Source organism: Bombina bombina, chromosome 2 (genome assembly GCF_027579735.1).
Source record: "Bombina bombina isolate aBomBom1 chromosome 2, aBomBom1.pri, whole genome shotgun sequence".
NCBI classification, from domain to species: domain Eukaryota; kingdom Metazoa; phylum Chordata; class Amphibia; order Anura; family Bombinatoridae; genus Bombina; species Bombina bombina.
Window position 1 is genome coordinate 305926225 of NC_069500.1, and position 12262 is coordinate 305938486.

The 12262-nt window shown below is 38.4% G+C and overlaps 1 protein-coding gene across 2 annotated transcripts in view; it reads left to right on the plus strand.

The window, feature by feature from the left end:
• Positions 1-12262, plus strand: part of GRAMD2B (GRAM domain containing 2B) — a 66727-nt gene that overhangs the window by 17349 nt on the left and 37116 nt on the right. For both annotated transcript variants that reach the window (XM_053701621.1, XM_053701622.1), the window contains exons 6-9: positions 6180-6275; positions 6740-6811; positions 11353-11433; positions 11717-11822. In XM_053701621.1, coding sequence (XP_053557596.1) covers positions 6180-6275; positions 6740-6811; positions 11353-11433; positions 11717-11822 — 355 coding nt within the window. The remainder of the gene's footprint in view (positions 1-6179; positions 6276-6739; positions 6812-11352; positions 11434-11716; positions 11823-12262) is intronic.

Consider the following 12262-nt stretch of genomic DNA (forward strand, 5'->3'; position numbering starts at 1 on the left):
AGGAGCTAGAAACAGTTTTCTGAGCTTCCTCACTGTTGTAATATGAGTGGGAGGGGCCTATTTTAGCGCTTTTTTGCGCAGTAAAAATTCAGTCACAATCTGTCTACTTCATCCTCCATGATCCAGATCGTCTCTAGAGAGCTCAGGTGTCTTCAAAATTCATTTTGAGGGAGGTAATCAGTCACAGCAGACCTGTGACAGTGTGTTTTGACTGTGATAAAAACGTTAATTATTAAATTGTTATCCGTTTTTGGGTATTAAGGGGTTAATCATCCATTTGCTGGTGGGTGCAATCCTTTGCTAACTTAATACATTTACTGTGAAAAATTGGTTGCTATAACTATTTTGGTTCATTGTTATTTCAACTGTGACAGCTTTTTGTGCTTCTTAAAGGCACAGTAGCGTTTTTTATATTGCTTGTAAATTTATTTAGAAAAGTATTTCCAAGCTTGCTAGTCTCATTGCTAGTCTGTTTAAACATGTCTGACACAGATGAATCTCTTTGTTCACTATGTTTAAAGGCCAATGTGGAGCCCAATAGAAATTTGTGTACTAATTGCATTGATGTTACTTTAAATAAAAGTCAATCTTTACATGTAAAGAAATTATCGCCAGACAACGAGGGGAAAGTTATGCCGACTAACTCTCCTCACGTGTCAGTACCTTCGCCTCCCGCTCAGGAGGTGCGTGATTTTGTGGCGCCAAGTACATCAGGGAGGCCCTTACAAATCACTTTGCAAGACATGGCTACTGTTATGACAGAAGTATTATCTAAATTGCCAGAATTAAGAGGCAAGCGCGATAGCTCTGGGTTAAGGACAGAGCGCGCGGATGAGGTGAGAGCCATGTCAGATACTGCGTCACAGTTTGCAGAACATGAAGACGGAGAGCTTCATTCTGTGGGTGACGGATCTGATCCAGGGAGACTGGATTCAGAGATTTCTAATTTTAAATTTAAGCTTGAGAACCTCCGCATATTGCTAGGGGAGGTATTAGCGGCTCTGAATGATTGTAACACGGTTGCAATTCCAGAAAAATTAGGTAGGTTGGATAGATACTATGCGGTACCGGTGTGTACTGACGTGTTTCCTATACCTAAAAGGCTTACAGAGATTATTAGCAAGGAGTGGGATAGACCTGGTGTGCCTTTTTCCCCTCCTCCCATATTTAGGAAAATGTTTCCTATAGACGACACCACACGAGACTTATGGCAGACGGTCCCTAAGGTGGAGGGAGCAGTTTCTACTTTAGCTAAGCGTACCACTATCCCGGTGGAGGATAGTTGTGCCTTTTCAGATCCAATGGATAAGAAATTAGAGGCTTACCTTAAGAAAATGTTTGTTCAACAAGGTTTTATCTTACAGCCCCTTGCATGCATTGCGCCTGTCACTGCTGCGGCGGCATTCTGGTTTGAGTCTCTGGAAGAGGCCATTCGCACAGCTCCATTGGATGAAATTATGAACAAGCTTAAAGCACTTAAGCTAGCTAACGCATTTGTTTCTGATGCCGTCGTACATTTAACCAAACTTACGGCTAAGAACTCCGGATTCGCCATCCAAGAGCGCAGAGCGCTATGGCTTAAATCCTGGTCAGCTGACGTGAGTTCTAAATCTAAATTGCTTAATATTCCTTTCAAAGGGCAGACCTTATTCGGGCCCGGCTTGAAAGAAATTATAGCTGACATTACGGGAGGTAAGGGCCATGCTCTACCTCAGGACAGGGCCAAATCAAAGGCCAAACAGTCTAATTGTCGTGCCTTTCGTAACTTCAAGGCAGGAGCAGCATCAACTTCCTCCGCTCCAAAACAGGAAGGAGCTGTTGCTCGTTACAGGCAGGGCTGGAAAGTTAACCAGTCCTGGAACAAGGGCAAGCAGGCCAAGAAACCTGCTGCCCCTAAGACAGCATGAAGAGAGGGCCCTGTTACAGAAGCATTAGTTATTTTGTTGTGAAGAGCTTATTTCCCAGCAGCAATGCCTGAACCAGCAAGCCAGCGCCTAAGAAGGGCTCCAAGAAAACCGTAACAAGTATCATTTCATAAAGAGTTAACTTTTTTTTTTTCAGCTTTTAGAAACTATTGCCTAAATACACGTTTGCTGGCCTCAGCTCTAAGTTTAGGGATAACCAATCCCATTGTCTAATCACCTCTGGAGCCAGACTGCTAATTGATAAGATGAACTTGTAAACTTGTTATCTTAAGTACTGTAATCCTATTGTGGCCTGTCAAAGGACAGTGCTCTCTATCTAAATGTGTGATGGGGGATTTTGTGCTTCCCCCCCCTCTCCCCCTGGGAGTGCCCTGTGTGCATGTAACCTTAATAAAAAGCAGACTGGGCATCCCAGTCCTGAGTTCTTGTTTGACCCTCAATCGCAGCGTTGACTCGTTTTTGTGGGCAGAAGGGTATCCTAGCTGTACTGCAGCTAAGGGAGATTATTCTATATTTGCGAGACTCATATAGAATACTATGGAAAGCAGCTTCTCCCCTCTTTAGCAATAGGGATCCAGGCTACTAAGCGGTCCATCTCTCAGCGAGACTAAGGGTAACCGTAACAGGCCCCCTATCCGGAAACGGATCTAGTGGGGGGGCAGACTTTCTCTCTTCGTCCAGGCTTGGGCAAGAGATGTCCAGGATCCCTGGGCGTTGGAGATCATATCTCAGGGATTTCTCCTGGACTTCAAAACTTCTCCTCCACGAGGGAGATTTCATCTTTCAAGGTTATCAGCAAACCAAATAAAGAAAGAGGCGTTTCTACGCTGTGTACAAGACCTCTTACTAATGGGGGTGATCCACCCAGTTCCGCGGACGGAACACGGGCAAGGATTCTATTCAAATCTATTTGTGGTTCCCAAGAAAGAGGGAACCTTCAGACCAATCTTGGACTTAAAAATCCTAAACAAATTCCTAAGAGTTCCATCATTCAAAATGGAAACTATTCGAACCATCCTTCCCATGATCCAAGAGGGTCAGTACATGACCACAGTGGACTTAAAGGATGCCTACCTTCACATACCGATTCACAAGGATCATTATCGGTACCTAAGATTTGCTTTCCTAGACAGGCATTACCAGTTTGTAGCTCTTCCCTTCGGATTAGCTACGGCTCCAAGAATCTTTACAAAAGTTCTGGGCTCACTTCTGGCGGTACTAAGACCGCGAGGCATAGCGGTGACTCCGTACCTAGACGACATTCTTATACAAGCGTCAAGTTTTCAAACTGCCAAGTCTCATACAGAGATAGTTCTGGCATTTCTGAGGTCGCATGGGTGGAAGGTGAACGTGGAAAAGAGTTCTCTATTACCACTTACAAGGGTTCCCTTTCTAGGGACTCTTATAGATTCTGTAGAGATGAAAATTTACCTGACAGAGGCCAGGTTATCAAAACTTCTAAATGCTTGCCGTGTCCTTCATTCCATTCCACACCCGTCAGTAGCTCAGTGCATGGAAGTAATCGGCTTAATGGTAGCGGCAATGGACATAGTACCATTTGCGCGCCTGCATCTCAGACCGCTGCAATTGTGCATGCTAAGTCAGTGGAACGGGGATTACTCAGATTTGTCCCCCCTTCTAAATCTGGATCAAGAGACCAGAGATTCTCTTCTATGGTGGCTTTCTCGGCCACATCTGTCCAAGGGGATAACCTTTCGCAGGCCAGATTGGACGATTGTAACAACAGACGCCAGCCTTCTAGGCTGGGGCGCAGTCTGGAACTCCCTGAAGGCTCAGGGATTATGGACTCAGGAGGAGAAACTCCTCCCAATAAATATTCTAGAATTAAGAGCAATATTCAATGCTCTCCTAGCTTGGCCTCAGTTAGCAACTCTGAGGTTCATCAGATTTCAGTCGGACAACATCCCGACTGTGGCTTACATCAACCATCAAGGGGGAACCAGAAGTTCCCTAGCGATGTTGGAAGTCTCGAAGATAATTCGCTGGGCAGAGTCTCACTCTTGCCACCTGTCAGCGATTTACATCCCAGGCGTGGAGAACTGGGAGGCGGATTTGCTAAGTCGCCAGACTTTTCATCCGGGGGAGTGGGAACTTCATCCGGAGGTCTTTGCTCAACTGATTCATCGTTGGGGCAAACCAGATCTGGATCTCATGGCGTCTCGCCAGAACGCCAAGCTTCCTTGTTACGGATCCAGGTCCAGGGACCCGGGAGCGGTGCTGATAGATGCTCTGACAGCCCCTTGGGTCTTCAACATGGCTTATGTGTTTCCACCATTTCCGATGCTTCCTCGTTTGATTGCCAAGATCAAACAGGAGAGAGCTTCGGTGATTCTGATAGCGCCTGCGTGGCCACGCAGGACCTGGTATGCAGACCTAGTGGACATGTCGTCCTGTCCACCGTGGTCTCTGCCTCTGAGACAGGACCTTCTAATTCAGGGTCCTTTCAACCATCCAAATCTAATTTCTCTGAGGCTGACTGCATGGAGATTGAACGCTTGATTCTATCAAAGCGTGGCTTCTCGGAGTCGGTTATTGATACCTTTAATACAGGCTAGGAAGCCTGTTACCAGAAAAATTTACCATAAGATATGGCGTAAATATTTATATTGGTGCGAATCCAAGTTTTACTCATGGAGTAAGGTTAGGATTCCTAGGATATTGTCCTTTCTACAAGAGGGTTTAGAAAAGGGCTTATCTGCTAGTTCGTTAAAGGGACAGATTTCTGCTCTGTCTATTCTTCTACACAAATGTCTGGCTGAAGTTCCAGACGTTCAGGCTTTTTGTCAGGCTTTAGCTAGGATTAAGCCTGTGTTTAAGACTGTTGCTCCGCCGTGGAGCTTAAACTTAGTTCTTAACGTTCTTCAAGGCGTTCCATTTGAACCCCTTCATTCCATTGATATCAAGCTGTTATCCTGGAAGGTTCTGTTTTTGATGGCTATTTCCTCGGCTCGAAGAGTCTCTGAGTTATCTGCCTTACATTGTGATTCTCCTTATCTGATTTTTCATTCAGACAAGGTAGTTCTGCGTACTAAACCTGGGTTCTTACCTAAGGTAGTTACTAACAGGAATATCAATCAAGAGATTGTTGTTCCATCACTGTGTCCTAACCCTTCTTCAAAGAAGGAACGACTTTTGCATAATCTGGACGTAGTCCGTGCCCTGAAGTTCTATTTGCATTCAACTAAAGATTTTCGGCAAACTTCTTCCCTGTTTGTCGTTTACTCTGGACAGAGAAGAGGTCAAAAGGCTTCGGCTACCTCTCTCTTTTTGGCTTCGTAGCATAATACGTTTAGCCTATGAGACTGCTGGACAGCAGCCTCCTGAAAGGATTACAGCTCATTCTACTAGAGCTGTGGCTTCCACCTGGGCCTTTAAAAATGAGGCCTCTGTTGAACAGATTTGCAAGGCTGCAACTTGGTCTTCACTTCACACTTTTTCAAAATTTTACAAATTTGACACTTTTGCTTCTTCGGAGGCTATTTTTGGGAGAAAGGTACTTCAGGCAGTGGTTCCTTCTGTTTAATGTTCCTGCCTTGTCCCTCCCTTCATCCGTGTACTTTAGCTTTGGTATTGGTATTCCATAAGTAATGGATGACCCGTGGACTGACTACACTTAACAAGAGAAAACATAATTTATGCTTACCTGATAAATTTATTTCTCTTGTAGTGTAGTCAGTCCACGGCCCGCCCTGTCTTTAAGGCAGATCTAAATTTTAATTAAACTCCAGTCACCACTGCACTCTATGGTTTCTCCTTTCTCGTCTGGTTTTGGTCGAATGACTGAATATGACATGTGAGGGGAGGAGCTATATAGCAGCTCTGCTTGGGTGATCCTCTTGCAGCTTCCTGTTAGGAAGAGATATATTCCATAAGTAATGGATGACCCGTGGACTGACTACACTACAAGAGAAATAAATTTATCAGGTAAGCATAAATTATGGGTTTTTTGGGTTCAGTGTCCCTTTAACTGGGAAAGTTGAATTTTGACTTCCATCTCTTTTTAATATTAATCAAAAACCTTTCAGTTATAAGTCGGTTTACAATATTAACCCACTTTACTCTACTCTTATATGGAGTGTCTGTCACCATTAATTATTATTTTTAATTATATTGTTTTGCAGCTAGGTGTTACAAATCCAAACTTAATTTAAAATAGCTAAATGCATTTGTGTTTATACAGCCTGCAGTATGCTTTTGATTTTAATAAGGTTGTTTTGTTCCCCCCCCCCCCAGCTTCTTATTCCTGTGCTTGCTGTAACGTTAATCAAAAAAGCAAAAACTGCTATTCTGGTGCCAAACGCTTTACTAATTGCTACAGTCACTGACCGGGTAAGTTGTTTTTTTTTATGTCCATTTTCTGTCCATTTAGTCTAAATAGCTAGCTGTGAATCAACCTAAAAATTAAATCCTGTTTATATATACATGGAGTGTGAGAACCAACTAGTTTTGTTTGTCGTTATAGATTTACCCTAAAATGCAGCCTGTGGAAAAGACTTAAATTTCCTTCTTAAAAATGAATGCTTCACTAATTTATATAATTAGTATGTGAGTCTGTCCTATAAATATTCTCATAGGTAGAATGTAAATCTGACTACAGCACGTATATTTTATTAATATTCAGTTTATATTTGGCAAGATTACTTTAGCCTTGCTAGTAAAGTGTTTGCAATCCTTAAATAAACATTGTGATCAAGCCATAACTGGGATCTTAACAACAAATGTTATTTTGCATATCTAAACTGGAATTTTATTTATTCATATTATTCATATTATTTTTTATTTATTTTATGCAGTACATTTTTGTTTCATTATTGTCCCGGGACACCACTTACAAACTATTAAAGTCTGTCTGCAGCCATCTAGATGTGAGTACACCATTTATTTGTTATATGAAAACAGTCATGTCAACTTGTTGATTTATGATTTTAAATACAGCATAAAAAAAGTATTTCTTTTTGGAACAATAAAATAATATATGAAAGAAATAATCCCCTTTGTGAAGGGGAATTAGTAGTGGGAACAGGTGTTTGGGCTTTCAAAGGTAGATTCCCTACAGGATAAACCTATGTATCTCTGTAGGGCAGTGCCTGATACCGGTATATATGTAATAAATATGAAATTTAAGGAACAGAGGTATCATATGGCACACTTATTTTGAGAGCCTAAATTACCATATCATAAGTTAGCACGAAGGGTAATGATTAAAATTATAACTTATTATTCACAAACTAAAAATAAAAAACAAGGAGATAGTCCTTAAAATTAGAGTATAAATGTAGCTGAAAAAGTATGAGGATGACGGTTAATAGTAAGTGTATTTTTCCCTTATACAATCATGACATAGTGTTAAAGTGATTTGTGTGAAAACACCATGTGTCTCAGTACATTTATAACAAATCTTTATTATGGTAATTCCACTTTGACAACTAAATAAGGTGACACCACTAAACCTCTTATGTCTAGAGCTACATTTAATACAGAGTAGACAAAATATGTAAAGATAGGTATATCCAGTTAAAAAGAGGGTTAGTCCCAGAAGGAAACTACCCTGTGATTGAAGTGATTCGAAACTGACTTCTTTAAAAAAAAAAAAAAAAAAAAAAAAAGATGGGAGTAGTATTTCCCACAGTTAAGAATTATATTATTCACAATTATGTATAGAGTATCCCCGGTGTGCAACAGGATTTATATCAGAATAATATGGATTCTAGTATCAATATATTATTTAGCACTGATAACGTTTTAACAGTACTTTAGCCAAAAAATGGCAACTCTATTAACCAGACACTAGTATACACTACTATGATAGTGCCACCGGGTTCATACACTTATTGTTAAATGCAGATGATACCAGGTACAAGATTTATATTTTCTTAAATAATGTGTGTTTTAGCCATAACTATATTCACTAGTGACATACAGCAGTGCATAGAGCACGTAACACTGCTATTTTTTGGCCAAACCACTAAAGTTTTTACTATTACATGCTAAGTACAGCAGTGCATAGAGCATGTAACACTGCTGTTTTTGGCCAAACCACTACAGTTTTAACTATTATATGCTGAGTACCCCTGGTTTTTCTATCAGTTTTAACAAAAAAGCGGAAGCCTTTAAAGGCCAACAGATTTTAAATTCTACCCATAAGTTTATCTATTATACAAATATCACAAAAGAAGCAGTGCGAACGCCTGACACGCGTTTCGCCAACTGCTTTGTGTGTCGCTAGTGAATATAGTTATGGCTAAAAACCACATTATTTAAGCAAATATAAATCTTGTACCTGGTATCATCTGCATTTAACAATAAGTGTATGAACCCGGTGGCACTGTCATATTAGTGTATACTAGTGTCTTGTTAATAGAGTTGCCATTTTTTTGGCTAAGGTACTGTTAAAACGTTATCAGTGCTAAATAATGATACTAGAATCCATATTATTCTGATATAAATCCTGTTGCACACCGGGGATACTCTATACATATTTGTGAATAATATAATTCTTAACTGTGGGAAATACTACTCCCATCTTTTTTTCACAAAAGAAGTCAGTTTAGAATCACTTCAATCACAGGGTAGTTTCCTTCTGGGACTAACCCTCTTTTTAACTGGATATAGCGATCTTTACATATTTTGTCTACTCTGTATTAAATGTAGCTCTAGACATAAGAAGATTAGTGGTGTCAAAGTGGAATTACCCTAATAAAGATTTGTTATAAATGTACTGAGACACATGGTGTTTTCACACAAATCACTTTAACACTATGTCATGATTGTATAAGGGAAAATACACTTACTATTAATGGTCATCCTCATACTTTTTCAGCTACATTTTATACTCTAATTTTAAGGACTATCTCCTTGTTTTTTATTTTTAGTTTGTGAATAATAAAAGTTATATTTTAATCATTAGCCTTCGTGCTAACTTACAATATGGTAATTTAGGCTCTCAAAATAAGTGTGCCATATGATACCTCTGTCCCTCAATTTAATAACCATAAAATAATGTAAGGAAGGAATATTTTGATGGGTAATGCGTTATTTTCCTCATCAGTACCTAGTACAATTAAAATCATTTGTTTTTTTTGTGTGAATTCTATGGATTTGTGCTACTATATAGCAAGCCATGGCTGTCTGCTACCATTAGCCATTAAGGGGGCTTTGCTTGTCCACTATTGTGATATAGTCTTTAGTTCTAGATTCCCCCTATGTGTGCTGCAAATTTAATTTGGTTTTACTCTTTTTTAAAGGGACGCTCAATCAGAATTAAACTTCCATTATTCCGATAGCATGCCATTTTAAACAGCTTTCCAATTTACTTCCTTTAACTAAATGTGCAGTCTTTTTTATATTTAAACTTTGAGTGACCAGCTCCTACTGAGCATGTGCAAGAATAAATGTGTATGCCTTTGTGATTGGCTGATGGCTGTCACATGGTACAGGGGGAGTGGAAAAAGACATAACTTAAAATTGTCAGAAAAAAAATCTGCTACTCATTTGAAGTTCAGACTAAGTGCTATTGCATTGTCTTATCTTGCATTTGTTGATTATGCAAATCTGCTGTGTTGACTGGCCCTTTAAGTTATTTTAAAAGGATATGAAACCAAAAAATCTTCTTTTGTGATTCAGTCAGAACATACTATTTTTAAAAAAAGTTTCCAATTTATTTCTAAAATGTTCTCTGTTCCCATGATATTCTGTGTTGAAGAGATACCTAGGTAGGCATCTGGAGCACTACATGGCAGGAAATAGTGCTGCCATCTAGTGCTCTTGTAAAATGGATAATTCTTTCAAAACTGCTGCAATATAGTGCTTCATAAATGAGCCGTCTCCTAAGCATACGTCCCTGCTTTTCAAGAAACAATACCAAGAGAATGAAGAAAAATTGATTATAGAAGTAAATTAGAAAGTTGTTTAAAATTACATTCTCTATTTGAATCATGATTTAAAAAATGGGTTTCATATCTCTTTAAGTTAATTTTTATTTTTTAATGCTTTAAAACCTCCTTTTTTTTTTTTTTAAGCGCACGATTGTAACTTTTTTTGCTTTACATAATGACTTGCCTGAGGAATACATAGTCCTCTTTTTTTTTTTTTTTTTTTTTTTAAATGGGAAACCCCCGTATAAGAAAAATATGCCTTGAAAGGATCCACGTGGTAATGACCTATACAGTCAAAATTAAATTTTCATGTTTCAGAGAGCATAACATTTTAAATAATGTTCCAATTTACTTCTATAATCCTAATTTTCTCTGTTCTTTTGATATCCCTTGTTGACAAGTATACCTAGGTAGGCTCAGGAGCAGAAGTGCACTACTGGAAACTAGCTGCTGATTGGTGCCTGCACAGATATGGTACTTGACATTGGCTCATCTGATTGCTGCTCCTTCAACAAAGGATATCACGAGAATGAAGCAAATTTGATAAAATAAGTAAATTGGAAATGTATTTAAAATTGTATATTTTATCTGAATCATAAAATAAAAATTGTGGGTTTCATGTTCCTTTAGCTTGGCTTGAACCTTTGAGTTTCTGCCCAAATTTTCACGCTCAAAAAGTAAATGTTAGAACCCATTTTATATTTGCTACAAAATAAAGTCCTATTAATCTATTCTTCACATAAGAGTTTTTTTAAGATATATAACAGTTGTTAAACTCTATCGTGTGTACATATAGTTATGCATTAAACTAGAACAAATATTCTTCCTAGACTCCAGTTTCAAGTGGAGTACTAAGGGCCAGATTACAAAAATGCAAGCGTGAACATCTCTGGGGGATAATCCAAACCACTTGCAATTTTGCACTGGGAATACAAGTCCATGGTTAATATATTTCACACATGCGGAAGTAAATTGCAAGTTACAATATTCATGTCCATGCTGGCACGCTCTTTCTCTGATTCATGTCTAATCACACTTTAGTCCTAAGCCAATGGAGATCAAAAAAATGTCTTAAGTAGTGGTGTTTTGTGTTAAATTCTTTACACACTAGCAAGCATTAACCATTTTTAATACTAGTTTGTAATACTGAGTTTGTATTTAACAACTGGTAATGTCGGCACAATGAGGACACTACTATAGTTTCCCATTGACAGTAATGGACGTGCTATGTATGTATCCAATATGTATAAAAATGCTCACTACAAATGGGATAACTATCTCCAGTTGTGTGTTTAGTTGTTTTGTTTTTAATACCCTTAGGTTTGCTCACACAGTCTAAATCTTGTGCAATAAACTAAAACCATTTAGCACTATAGAACAAGTACAATAAATCTATTACCTTTTAAGAATGGTGGATTGTTGTGTATCGTGGTGGGGTCCGATTAACCATGAGCTGCATATTTTTTTTTTTTTATATTTTGTGATAAAATAAGAATCAATTTTTTTAACACGTCTAATTCTTTTCTCAAAAGAATGCAAGCAACAATAACAGCCCTAATCCGTCATCAGTTGAGCGCAGTTTCCTTGCGGATCAATCAAGAGTATTGCCAATTGTAAGTACTTCTAAAGAAGAGCTATTTTGTGTTTGTGGCATTGTACTGAGGCTTTGTTACAAAAGCAAGATATATGGGTATGCCAATGTGTATCTTTTTAGGCTTGACTAATAGTAGCACAATGTGCTGTGCTTGTAAACTGGTACTAGTTCAGCTAGTTCAGAGCTGGTAGATGCTTTAATGTAGAGAATAGAAAATGTGATTAGCAGAGTAATTCAAAGAAGTAAATGTGTAAGGGCTATTTCTTCTGTGCACATGGCTAATAATTTGTGTGCATTTTTAGGATTTAGACTTCAATGAACTCGATGGCTTAGTACGACATCGGCGAAAGGAGCTGGAGGAATCTAGCAGCACTGGGTCCTACACACCAGAATCGGAAGTGCCCCAAGGTCTGTATATTTTATCTTTTTTTTTTTTTTTTTTTTTTTTTTCTCACCCCATAGATTTTATATACTAAAATTTCTAAGTATTACATGATACATAACCTATTAAAGGGACAGCACACTGTAAAATTGTTTTTCCCCTAATGTATTTCCCAGCTGCAGAGTAAAAAATGTATGAGACATTGCTTCTTTTTGTTTGGTTTATTTTTGTATATGAAATAGTTGGTTTTGTTCTTTGAAACCACAACCCATTGAAAAGGGCTGAGCTTGCAGGGATATCAGATTTCCTTATTTTATCCCTTTCTGTACATCCACATGCTTCTTTATATTGGAACAATGAAACAAAATTAGATAATTTTTTTTTTTTACATTTTATTACTTAAAGGGACATGAAACTAAAAAATTTTCTTCGATTCTGATAGAACATACATTTTTAAACAATTTTA